The sequence below is a fragment of the Lynx rufus genome, unplaced genomic scaffold (genome assembly GCF_022079265.1).
Source record: "Lynx rufus isolate CCGP_SWC_20201006 ecotype Redwood Valley unplaced genomic scaffold, mLynRuf1.p SCAF_5, whole genome shotgun sequence".
NCBI classification, from domain to species: Eukaryota; Metazoa; Chordata; class Mammalia; order Carnivora; family Felidae; genus Lynx; species Lynx rufus.
The window spans coordinates 85,571,431-85,585,200 of record NW_025814867.1 but is presented as its reverse complement, the minus strand read 5'-3'; the positions used below and the strand labels follow the sequence as shown (position 1 = coordinate 85,585,200).

The 13,770-nt window shown below is 35.9% G+C and overlaps 1 protein-coding gene across 1 annotated transcript in view; it reads left to right on the top strand.

Annotated features, from left to right (window-relative positions):
* The window catches only part of ACAP2 (ArfGAP with coiled-coil, ankyrin repeat and PH domains 2), a 155,202-nt gene that overhangs the window by 62,457 nt on the left and 78,975 nt on the right, over positions 1-13,770 (top strand). The window contains exons 3-4 of the mRNA XM_047099315.1: positions 6,112-6,231; positions 7,029-7,082. Of these exons, the coding sequence (XP_046955271.1) occupies positions 6,112-6,231; positions 7,029-7,082 (174 nt within the window). The remainder of the gene's footprint in view (positions 1-6,111; positions 6,232-7,028; positions 7,083-13,770) is intronic.

Genomic DNA, 13,770 nt, shown 5'->3' with positions numbered 1-13,770 from the left:
GATCTGAAGCAGGCTCTAGGCCCTGAGCTGTCAACACAGAGCCCCAGCGGGGCTCAAACCCACAAACCGTGAGATCATGATCTGAGCTGAAGTCGGACACTTAACCGACTGAGTCACCCAGGTGCCCCTAATCTAGAAATTTAGAATCTGTTCTTCTCTTTTCCCACTTTGCCTCCCATTTGAATGATAAAAGTATTCCTTTTCCTATGTAATTCCAAACTCTTAATTTCTTAGGACTTTGCTTTAGCCACTTTTCTCTTTTTTTTTCCTCTATCACCTCTTTAAGTAGAAAGTGTTCAAGTTTCCCTTGAACAAAAACAAAACAAAACAGGACACACAAACCAAAAGCAAACAAGAAAACTCTGACAAGGAAACATAAATGTTTAGTAATTACCATGTGCCAGTAATGTTCTAAGAGCTTTATGTGCACTATTGTGAGAAATAAACCCACTGACCCATTCAAAGGAGGATGCGGAGACTCGGAGCAAGTGAAGAGAGGCTGTAATCGATGTTCTTGCAAGTGTGTCTGATAGGCACACTTGGGGCAGTTGCAGCAGGCAATTTATCTCCTAGGGTACAAGTCCCTCCCCTGATTGCTCTTTGGCTGAGTACTACAGAGGTTACAACCTTACCTGGAAGTCACCTATGCCCATGTAAGGCAAAAAGTTGTCTGATTGGAACAAATGCACATTCCTTGAGGTGACTCAGAGACTTCAGTTCTTTGGTGCATGCTCATTGCAAAGCCTGGAAGAACCAGGAAGTGAAGTGTCTCAGGGTTTGGGACTCCATTGTGTGTGGAGTTGGTACATGTTTCCAATAGGTTGTAAACCTATTGTTAATTAGAAGCATAGTTTTTATTTGGTATTTCTTTAAAAAATTTTTTTTAATGTTTATTTATTTTTGAGAGAGAGAGACAGAGCACGAGTAGGGGAGGGGCAGAGAGAGAGGGAGGCACAGAATCCAAAGCAGACTCCAGGCTCTGACCTGTCAGCACAGAGCTTGACATGGGGCTCGAACTCACAAACCTTTGAGATCATGACCTGAGCCGAAGTCAGATGCTTAACTGGCTGAGCCACCCAGGCGTACCTATTTGGTAATTCTGAAAAAGAATCATTTCAGTTACTTCTCACACCATCTTAACTCTTTTATAGTAACCTGATATGGTTTGGTACCATTGTGATCATATCAGACAGAAGAAACTTAAGTTTGCAGAGGTTAAGGTCATTCAGGATCATTTAGATGGTTAATGACAGCAGAATTTGAACCTAAGCTGACTGAACCCAGAACCCTTGTGTTTTTATCCGTATTGTTATACTACCAACCTCTCTTTCAGTTTTTATAGAACATTTTAATTTAATTATTTTTTAACTATTTAATTTGTTAAATAAGTATTTAATTTGTTGAATACCACCTGTGTGACACAAAACTCAAAGGTAGAGAAATCAGAAATTAGTCCTCCTGTAATCTCTTTCCTAGAGAACACTTGTGTGTCCTTCCAGAAGTTTTCTGACCATATAAAAGATTTTAAGTATTTGTGTTTCTCCTCTCCCCACTCCAACAAAAATATTAACACTGTTCTACATTTTACTTTTGGAAAACATATATCTTGGATTTTGGTTTTTGTTATTAATTATAGAGCTGCCTCATTCTTTTTAAAGGGTGAATTGTATTTCATTAATGGATATATCATAATTTATCCAGTTGCCTACTGATGGATACTTAGATTGTTGCCTGTATTTTACTGTGGCTGCAGTGAATGACTTCACATGTGTGTCATGTAGCTTATGTGAAAATGTTATGTGTATAATACTTTTCTAAAAGTGAAATTGCTAGGTTAGAGGGTAATTGTTTAAAATTTTGATAGCTCTTGCTAAACTGCCTTACATGGAAATTGTACCAATTTACATCCCCTCCCCCCAAAATGTGTGAGAGTGCCTTTTTCCCCATACCTACCCACTCTACAATAGCAAATTACCAAACTTTTGATCTTTGCTGTTCTGTAAAAAACAGTATTTTGCAATTTTTGAAAAAATTATGAGTGAGATTGATTTTTTTTTTTATGGGTATAGGATGTATTTGAATTTTCTGGGAATTATCTGTACATATCTGTCGACCTTTTTTCTTTTTTCTTTTTTTCTAGTGGCTGGTTTGCTTTTCAAAGATGATTGTATACCCTTTCTTATAGCAGGGAAATTAGTCCCTTGTGATTGTTACTAATATTGTTTTCCCATTTTATTGTTTTTCTTTTGACTAAGTTTATTGTTTTTTTCTTATAGAAATGTTTTATGTTTTTATAGTTGAATTGATGTTTCTGCTATGATTTTTGAGGTTTGCATCTTTCTCAAAAAGACTTCTGTTACTTTGAGATTATAAAAAATATTACCTCCTGTTTTCTCTTAGTTTTCTCATTTAATGTTTCATGCTTAAATCTTTATTCCATCTGAAATTAATTTGAGCATTTGGAATTTAACTTGGTTTTTTGTTTTCTTTCTTTCCCATTAGATGGCTATCTAGGATCTGTATGTCATTTATTGGATCTCTAAGCTCCCCCTTCCCAACCTCCCCCCCCCCCCCCCACTGGCTGGAAGTACTGCATATTTGTATCTGTTTCTTGACTCTGTTCTATTTCATTGAACAGTTTGTCTATTCACATCCATTACCAGACTTTTAACTGCTGCACTTCTATAATACATTTTAATAATATATAAGGCTGGGGTGCCTGGGTGACTCAGTTGATTAAGTGTCTCACGGGCTCAGGTCATGATCTCCCAGTTTGTGAGTTCAAGCCCCACATTGGGCTCTATGATGACAGCTCAGAGCCTGGAGCCTGCTTCAGATTCTGTGTCTCCCTCTCTCTCTGCCCCTCTTGTGTTCTCTTTGTCTCTCAAAAAATGAATAAACGTTAAAAAAATTAAAAAAAATATAAGGCTTATGTCCGCATCTCATTATTCTTTTCGATTTTTTTCCGTCTTCTTGCATGTTAATGTTTACTCCATATGAATTTTAGAATTAGTTTTTCTGGTTTTTAAGACATTATTTTTTGTAATTTTCTTTTTTGTGTGTGTTTGAGAGAGAGAGACCACGTGCACATTTGCATGAGCAGAGGGAGGAGCAGAAAGAGAGGGTAGAGAGAATCCCAAACTGTCAGTGTGGAGTCTGATGCGGGGCTTAATCTCACAAACTGTGAGATCATGACCTGAGCCCAAATCAAGAGTTGGACACTTAACTGACTGAGCCAGCCAGGCATCTCTATTTTTTTGTAATTTTCTATTTGTTTGTTTGTAATTTTCAAACTGTTTAAAAGACTAATTTCTGCCAGCATTTCTCATAGTGAGTTTTATGAGATGTTGTTTCTATGAGAATGCTCCCTGTGAAGAGAATTCCACATCAAATATTTTTGAGAAATGTTACATATTATACTCTTCTAGGATTCACAGTACGCATGAATATATATCAGAAGCTCTTTAAAGTTCAGCAATAAAGAAATCTGTTTAGCTTTTTAAACCTAGAGTTTGCCAGGGGTGCCTGGGTCGCTTAGTCGGTTGAGCGTCCGACTTCAGCTCAGGTCATGATCTTGCAGTTTGTGGGTTCGAGCCCCGCGTCAGGCTCTGTGCTGACAGCTCGGGCCTGGAGACTGCCTCGGATTCTGTGTCCCCCCTCTCTCTGTCCTTCTCCTGCTCACGATCTGTCTCTCAAAAATAAATAAACGTTAAAAAAAATTAAAAAAAAACCCTAGAGTTTGCCAGATTTGTTTTATCACAGAATCCTTATTTTAGTATAGGATGTTCTTGTGGGTATTCTGTAGAATTTATATGCATATATTGAGCTATCATTTTGTCGTCTTCATCTATAGTTCATAATTTACTGTAACCTGACTAACAGCCCCCCAGTCAGTTTCTCTTAAAATATTCTTGCCGGGGATGCTGGTGACTTTGCCACCAAACTCAATAGACGTTTTTTAAGTCTTTTTAAAACTTGACTTTTATGAGTTTTCGAACCATTCATCATCCATCTTTTGATACATTGTTCTTTTTTCTACTTTGGTGAAATTATTCTCTTGCTTTTTCTCCTACTTTCCCTCTTCCTCTTTAGTCTCCTTTGTGTAATTTTCACTCTGCATCTGTCCTCAGCTCTCTCTCTAGGACATAACACTGTAGCACTGATATTGTATATTTTTTGATGCCTTCTGTATCTGTATCTACAGTCTTTTTTGAGTTGCAAACATCTGTGTTCATTTGTGTTTGATCAGCTTTCCACTTGGCTTATCTCACAGGCTCAACACAGTGAAAACAAGTTTTTTGCTGGCCAGTTTAATGTGTGAATTAGTAGTCCATGGCAGGCCAAACTCAGGCTGAATTTCAGCTCCAACTTTCCCCTTGGTGGGACACAGTCGTCTGCATAAGTGTACCAGAGTACTTGACTATAGTTCTTGAATTTGTCTCCCCTTTTCTCTCCCTGCTTACTACCTTAATTTAGACGCTCGTGGTTTTTGGTCCAATCTCCTTATCTTTATTATTTCTTTCCATGTTTTTATTTTTTCTCCTTTTAGATCATCATTCTAAGATGGAACTCAGGTGAACTCACCAATCATTGTCTTCACTTTTCCCTTCACACAAAATGCGAACATCTTAGCATTGTACACAAGGCTTGTCCTGATCTGGTCCTTGTATATATTTCTAACATCATACTTTTAATGCCACACATTTTCACACTGCACACTGCCTCTGTCCTGCCCACTGAGCTTCTGGGCCTTAGCACATGTTCTTCCTAGAGTAGTGTCTTCCCATTACTTTTGTCTGATTGGCTAATTCCTGTTGGTCTTCAGGGCTTTTCTCAAGTGTTACCTTTTCCAGGAATCCTTCCCTTATTTAAGCCCATAGTTCTGGTTAGATGTTCTTCCTTTGTTCCATCACGCTTGGTTTTGTCATGCATAGCAGTCGTGTTTTTGCTGTAGGGAATGTATCTGCTTGTCTGTTGGTTAGAATTAGAGCTTCTGAGAGAGAGATTATGTTTTTTTAAAAATTTTTTAACTTAATTTATTTTTTAAATTTACATGCAAGTTAGTTAGCATATAGTGCAACAGGGACTTAATGCCCCTTACCCATTTAGCCCATCCCCCCTCCCACAACCCCTCCACTAACCCTCTGTTTGTTCTCCATTTTTAAGAGTCTCTTATGTTTTGTCCTTCTCCCTGTTTTTATATTATTTATGTTTCCCTTCCCTTATGTTCATCTGTTTTGTGAGAGATTATATCTTTAATTTCTGTTCTTCTAGGCCCTAGGGTATAACAGTTTTAAAATATACTCCTGAGATCCTTTAGATGTTTTTTAAAGGTTTTTTTTTTGGGGGGGGGGGCTCTTCGTGGTGCCCTCCCACCCCTGCATTACCCCCTCAGTATCCTTTCCTTCTCCACTTTAAAAAGAAGAAAAAAAAAATATATGTATATATATGTATTCACCCAAGATACTGCTTGATTAAAGAAAATGTTCTATGTTTGAATGAAAGGAGAAAAATAAGGAATGGAAAAAAAGAAAGGGAGGGAGGAAAGGAATTAAAGAGAAAGAAAGATGAAAGAAAGTCTCAATTTTAACACTAGCACAGTGCCTAGGACAGTAGGCATTGGAGAAATATGGTTGATTAATCAATTCTGACATCTGCTTTGATAGATTGACACTGAAATGCCCAGCATGACTAACTCAACATGTCAGCTTATTCCCCTTTTCTCCAACATACCACAGGTTTTGAGTTTTTTTTTTTAATTTAAAATATTTTTTAACATACTGGTTGTTCTGCCTCAAGTTCCCTGTTCTTCCTAAACAAATTTTTATAGAATTAATTTATGGGCTTGAATTTGACTTGATAAAATGATTTGTTGTTGTTTCAACACAGCTTCTGGGTCCTAAAAGGTCAACTGTTTTGGTACAACCCTCCTATGAATTTACTTTATAAGTCAGAGGGGAAAAGAGCAATTTTCAATTGGTCTATTTTGGATTTATTGATGAACCATAATTTATCTAAACTAGGCTAACTCATGAAGCTACTACTAACACTTGTTCAACTAAGTAATTTGTATAATTATTTTCAACCTGATGTAATGTTTTTCTTTTTCAGCTTGTGAAACTTTGTATCGCAATGATTGATACCGGAAAGGCCTTTTGTGTTGCAAATAAACAATTCATGAATGGGATTCGAGACCTGGCACAATATTCTAGTAATGATGCTGTAGTTGAGGTTAGTATTATTAAAATTAGTTAATATGTTAAATGCAACAGGATATTAAAGAATTATGCATTCATTTATTAAACGTATTAGTGGCTATAGTGGTAAAATAGTGGAATAGAAAAGCTATCACCTATTGGTCTTATTTTCTATAATTCTGTTTTCTAGCATAGTTGGAAGTTGATGGATGATTTGCATTGTGAATGTTAGCTTACTTCTGGTAGGTGAGCTGAATCCTCTACAAGAGGTCCTGAGCAGGCAGAGGAGGATTATGCTCCCTAGTAGGAGCTTATAGGGGCAAGCAGAGAGCATTAAACCTTAAGAATAGTATTTAACTGTATGTATGGGGCTGTATAGGAAAGTTCTTGTCAGCTCGCTATGCTTGGTTAACTTAGACCCTTGCTGTACTCTGTGGTATTATGTTATTTCTTCCAGGAGGAATAATACCTGGTTAGGTAATGGATGTGCTTTCATGATTATTTGACTCCGGGATGTCTAAATGTGCAGTCTTGATACACTGAATTTTACCTTTAGGTTTATATGTGCCATTACTATTTGTTAGCATACTCCTACTGATATGACAATATTAATTCTTTGACTGTTCTGGGGTTTTATGTCACTCACCACATGTAGACTTGTCCTCTTTGCAGAGTATGCCCATGAGGCAATGCCATGAAATTGCCCTTGCAAGTAAATGTCATTGTTTACAATGTAACTTGATCTTTCCGTCAGAAATGCTGAAGTAACATTTTTGTGACCTATTTTAGTGGCTTTTAAATGACTTGGTTTTCTTTTGGTTTCTTTCATAGACAAGTTTAACCAAGTTTTCTGACAGTCTTCAAGAAATGATAAATTTTCACACAGTAAGTGTCAGCAAGTAGGTGTTACTATGACCATGTTAATATTTAGTATATTCCTTGAGTGGCAGTATTTTACAAAAGTACTTAAGTTGTAATTCAATAACTTTAAATTGTCAGCTTTTTAGTTGGGTGGATCTAACGTGTGTGTGTATGAGACAGAGAGAGATTTTATTTCTCGTTCTAGTAAGGTGAACTTAATATCACTGAAATATATACCCATAAGAGCTATTTTTTTGTTTAAGTTGTGCCTTTGGGAGTTCTTACGGAATTATTTTAAGAATGACGAAGTAAAAGTCATCATTCTAAATTTAGCTATTTCTTTTAAATACTTACAAATATATCCTCTTTGTCTTATCAGTTGCGAGTATTAAAGACTGCTGTATTCTTTGGGCAATTTATATGTGTCTTTAAGATGAGGGCATTTAGCCTTCAAGAATGAGGGATACTTTTAGAATGTCAAGAAATTCCTTTATAAATTTTGTAAAACTTTACTGAAAACATGGTAGCTTATGAGTTATACATTCTTTTTTTTAATTTTTATTGAGATATAATTGACATTATGTTTTATGTATACAGCGATTCCAAGTAACGATTCTGTATTTGTATATACTACAAAATGATTACTGCAGTAAGTTCAGTTAACACGTGTACCAGTACATAGTTAAAATTTATTTTTCTTGTGATGAGAATTTTTAAGACTCACTCTCCTACCTACTTTCAAATATGCAGTACAGTATTATTAACTGTAGTCACCATGCTGTTTGTTACCTCCCTACAACATATTCATTGAATATTTTATAGAAATTTACACCCTTTGAACCCTTTCACCTGCTACCCCCTGCCTCAGGCAGCCACCAGTCTGTTCTCTATATGCTTGAGCTCATTTTTTGTTGTTGTTGTTATTTTTCAAAGATTTTTTTCTTGTTTCTTTTCTTTTTTTTTTAGAGAGAGAGTGGGAGCAGGACAGGGGCAGAGGGAGACAGAGAAAACCTTAGCAGGCTCTGCGCTCAGTGTGGAGCCTGACGTGGGGCTTGATCTCACTACTTGATCATGACCTGAGCTGAAATCAAGAGTCGGATGCTTAAATGACTGAGCCACCCAGACACCCTTATTTTTAAAATTTTACATCTGAGTGCAGACACTATTTTTCTTTTTCTGTCTGACTTATTTTGCTTAGCATAATGCCTGCAGGATCCATCTGTGTTGTTGCAAATGTCAGGAGTTCATTATTTTTTATAGACGAGTAGTATTTCAGTGTGTGTATGTGTGTGTGTGTGTGTGTGTGCGCGCGTGCGTGTGTATGTGTATTACATCTTTATCCACTCATCCATTGATGGATATTTAGGGTGTTTCCATATCTTGACTATTGTAAATAATGCTGCAGTGAACATGGAGGTGCATATATCTTTCACTTTTTTCTGATCATACCTAGAAGTGGAATTGCTGGATCATATGGTAGTTCTAATTTTAATTTTTTGAGGAATTTCCATACTGTTTTCCACAGTGGCTGCACCAATTTGCATTGGCACCAACAGTGTACAAGTGTTTCCTTTTCTCTGTGTCCTTGCCAACATTTATTTCTAGTCCTTTTGGGTTTTTTTTTTTCTTGTCTGTTTGATAATAGCCATTCTAACAGGTATGAGGTGATGTCTCATTGCATTTTGATTTACATTTCCCTGATGATTAGTGGTGTAGAACATCTTTTCATGTATTTGTTAGCCAGTTGTATGTTTTCTTTGGAAACATGTGTGTTCAGACCATATGCCCATTTTTTAATCGGATTTTTTTTTTCCTATTGAGCTGTATGAGGTCCTTCCTTCCTTCCTTCCTTCCTTCCTTCCTTCCTTCCTTCCTTCTTGATATTAACCCCTTATCAAATATATGATTTGCAAATATTTTCTGCCATTCAGTAGTTGCTTTTTCACTTTGTTGTTGGTTTCCTTTGCAGTGCAGAGACTTTTTAGTTTGATGTAGTCCCACTTGTTTATTTTTCCTTTTGTTGCCTTTGTTTTGGTATCAAAAAAATCATTGCCAGGACTGATGTCAAGGAGGTTACTGCCTGTGTTTTCTTCTAGGAGTTTTATTCTAGCACCTGGCAGTACAGAGGGTTCTGGTCTTATTTTCAAGTCTTTAATCTATTTTGAGTTAATTTTTGTGTTATGTGCTTCTTAAAAAATTTTAAAAAGCTTAACATATATGACTGTCATATAATTATTTGGTGCTTCAAAATTATCAACACATACTCTTTATAAAAATCTGCCAGTTTTTGGTTCTTAGTTTATTTGATTTTCTTACTTTTTGGGTTTTTTTGGTCAAATTAAGGGTAAAGTTATCTGGTTATATTTATTTTAATTGTACTTCAAATTTTAGCTGTTCTGAAATTAGCATGTACAAGTATTGCTTCATTTCCGGGTTTCAGTTCTTTTGAGTATAGATCCAGGTGTGGAATTACTGGTGCATACGATCCTTCTATACTACTTCCTTCTTAAGGAAACACTGAACTGTTTTTCACAGAGCCTGCACCATTTTACACTTCCAGCAGCAATGTGTGAGTGTTCTGGTTTTTCACATCCTTGTCAACGTTTATTATTTTCCATTTTTTGGATCATAGCTGTCCTAGTAGGTGTGAAGTAGGTCTCACTGTGGTTTTGATCTGCACTTCTCCGATGCTTAATACAGCTGAGCATGTTTTCATGTGTTTATTGGCCATTGTGTATTTTCTGCCAGTGTTACCATTGTGGCCATTTGAGTCCTTTGCCTGTTTTTAAATTGGAATTTTAAAAATTGAATTCTTTGTATATTTTGGATATTAATTCTTATCAGATAAATATGTAAATATTTTCTCCCATTCTGTATAGGTTGTCTTTTCAGTTTCTTGATAATATCCTCTGATGCACAAAAGTTAATTTTGATGAAATTCAGTTTATTTTTTTTGTTGCTCCTGCTTTTGGGGTCATATCCAAAAATCCATCGCCAAATCCCGGATCATGAAGATTTATCCCTTTGTTTTCTTCTAAGAGGTTTTTTTAGTTTTTTAAAAAGTAGTCTCTACACACATCATGGGGCTCAAACTTATAACCCCAAGTTGAAGAGTTGCATGCTCCATTGACTGAGCCAGCCTGGCACCCCTCTTCTTAGCATTTTATGGTTTTATCTCTAATATTTTGCACCAGTTTGTTTTCTTAATGTCTTCTTATTCTCTTTCTACCTTCTAGAGGATTTAGATGCCAGTATATAGTATGTTTGATTTGTTTTTAAATCAAGTGATCATTTGGATTTAAACTTCCTAAAAAATGTAATATAGTAAGAACTAATTTTGGGGGGGATAAAAGCTATTGATTGAAATTAACATAAAAAGTTAAATGTTTTCTCCATAATATATTATCTTTTGTAATAGTCTTATTTCTGATATTTTCTTTAAATCAGTAAGTCTTGCATTATTACTTTACATAAGAATACCTTGGCTCTTTGTTATAACTTTAAATGTGAAAATTTATGGTTAAGATAAACACTTGGCAAATAAATTGTTTAAATGTGTATTGGTAGATTTCTTGTCAACAAATCTTCAAAGTATTTTAATAATCACTTTCAGTTTTCAGTTTGTTGCTTTATATGAAGGGAGTAATAGAATTTGCTATGCCTATATCTAAGAGTGTTGCGAGGAACAACAATATGTGAAAGTAGACTCTGGAGAGTGATACTTCTTTCTTTACTATATCAGTTGGCATACGTTCAGGAAAACAAGCCACTTAGGATATTTCTGACAGAAAGATTTTAATACAGTGAATTGGTTACAAAAGTGTTGGAAGGGCTGGAGGAATAAAAAGAGTTAAGGTGGTGCCATCTAGAGATTAGTAAATATGGGAAGTAGCTATTGCCCCTGGGGCTGGAGGAAATGGGAAACTGTTCCCCAGAGCTCCTAAGTATTGCACTGTTGAGAATACAGCCAATGTAACCTGGCCAGGAAGCCAGGAGCTTGCCTCCCTGTGGTTGCTGCAGAGCCAAGGAGCCTGTAGTCCCACTGAAACTGCCCAGATTGGTCATAGATGGCTGCTCAAAGTTGGTGTGGCTCACAGATGCTCCCTGATGGCTATGTCAGAACAGAAGCAGAAAAAACCGTGGCTTCCTCTATGTCCTGCTGTCATTGGCTTACATTGGCAGAACCTAACCTCTCTGTTTGCAAGGAGGCCTAGGAAATATACTTTGCAGATTTCTAGCATCTGGCAATACAGAGGAGGAGCCCATGAAAGGGTGATGTGGTGGTGAAAGCCAACAATTAACCAACACATCAGCCATAAAGCTTATAATTTCAAAATATTTTTGGCAGGCAAATTATTGTGAAGCTTAATGAGTTTTTTCATTAAAGCTTTTTATATGACTTTTCTTTTTTCCATATTCTCCATATCCAACATATTAGCAAAATTACACCCCAAATCCAACTAACAGTAGTTTCTCTGCCACCTCCAAGTCTACAATACTACCACCTCTTGTTTAGGATTATATCATAGCCTTCCAACTTGTGTTTCTGCTTCTCTTCTTGCCCTTCTACAATGAGTTCTGTATACAGGAGCCAGAAAGAACTTAAAAATATAAATTAATTTATAGCATTCCACTATTGTAGCTTCCCATCACACTCAGAATAAAACCCAAACATGGCATACCCCAGCCCTATGACCAGACTTCTGCTGATAACTCCCTGATCTCATCTCTGTTTTCTGCCTGGCTGTAGCCACATGGACTCTTTGTTGTTCTTTAACATATCAAAGTAATTCTCATCTTAGGGCCTTTGCACTTGCTATCTATTCTGTGCAGAATGGTCTTTGTTCATGTCCATGTGTGGCTATTTTCCTTAAAGTATTCTTTCTCTTTCTACACGTCTCCCTCACTTTATTTAGGTCACTACCTCTCAGATAAGCCTTCCTTGACCACCCTGTCATCACTTAGGTTACCTTACTCTGCCTTTTACACACACACAGGCACATGCACACACAATATACACATATATCATCTGATTCTTAAATGTATGTATGTACTTAATTTATTGTCTAAGTTCCATGACTGCAGGCACTGTGTTATATTCATTTCTGCTACTACCACCTAGAAGATTCCTGGTAGAAAGTACTTTTGCAGAGTTAAGGAGACCAAGGTTATGAACTTAAGAAAATTCTTAAGTGTTTTTTTTATAGTCATTAAATGAAAAAAATTTGTTAAATCAGTGACAGCACATACCAAATAGATAATTAAAAGTATTTAATGTTTTAAACATTTTTCTTTTATTGTTTCTGGCACTTGAAAACTTCAGGATCTCTATTTTCACTAAAATTTATGTTGCTTTAAAAAGATGATTTGCAAACCGATAGATTACTCTTTGCCTGCCTGTCTGCATAGAGGACTTAAGGCTGTAGGTTGGTGAGCTTGTGTGTGTTGATATATATACTATACATGTATCTATAGAGAACTCTTTGTTTTATACTATATCTAGATGTCCAGTGCCTTTCTAATTTTATCCCATATTTTTTTTAGCATCTCAGAAATTTTCCTAATAGATAGAAGTATGGAATTGTAAGACCTTGCTTTACTACCTTTTAATTTCCTTTCCTTTTGTAGTTGCTATGTTGTCTGCTTTACCTGGCCTTTTTGTTTCTTGTTAACAAATACTTTAAATTGTTCCCAGTAGGAGTGACTCATGTGTACTTGAATCAGAATTCTTATATTGGAGGCAAAGATTCTTCCTTCATCATAATACTGCATACTTTGCTTTAGCTAAAATATGACCAGGGATGACAGATCTCTTGTTTACTGTTACATCCCTAGTACTTGCATAATTCTTTTCCTGGGGAGGTCATTTGATGTTACTAAGCTTTGTGCTCCTCCTTTGTAAAATGAATGGGTTTTACTAAATGACTTTTAGTTATAAACATTCTATGATTACACAGCATTATTTATTATAAGATTTCAATATGATCTCAGAGCCATTTGTTAAAATGTGGGAAAAGCCTAGTTACATAAAATGCTTTATTTTAGTAGCATTTTCTACAATGAAAATTTAATTACATAGCATTACAGGGCAAAGGAGGCTTTATAGGACAAGACAAACTGCTTTCTAAAATGTAATAAACGCGGCAATCTGCTTAAATTCTGTAGCAGATTTTGTAATACTTAGATTTTGGTGTATCTGTGTCACAGTAAAAAGCTTGATATTCTGCAGATGTCATTTATGAATAACTTAATAAATGGGTTTACATAAAGGTTTAAAATAATAGAGCCATTTGGGTTTTTAGCCAAGATTAAACATAGATTGGGATTAGTTTATCTGGTCATTTAAAAATTATTTGGATTCTTTTGTGATTTATTTCTTCTGTAAGAATGGATATTATTGTCCCTTATTCCTTATAGAATGAGAATTTCCTAGGGTTGTTCTCTAACCCATATGTCTTTATAAGGCACCAATTCATGGCTTTTTCAGAGCAGGTCAGGCGTGCTGATTTTTAAATTTTTTAAATGGAATGGTCAGGCGTGCTGCATTCTATTACATACTGGAGTTGGCTTGAACACTGACTTTTCTGGAACATAGAGATTTCTGTAACTTCACTGATGACTCTTTTGGATTCTAATTTGCTGTTGGTGTAAGGAAGTTGGAATTTTTATTTGATTATTATTTTTGCTGAATGAAGCTTTAAGGTTGAATTGC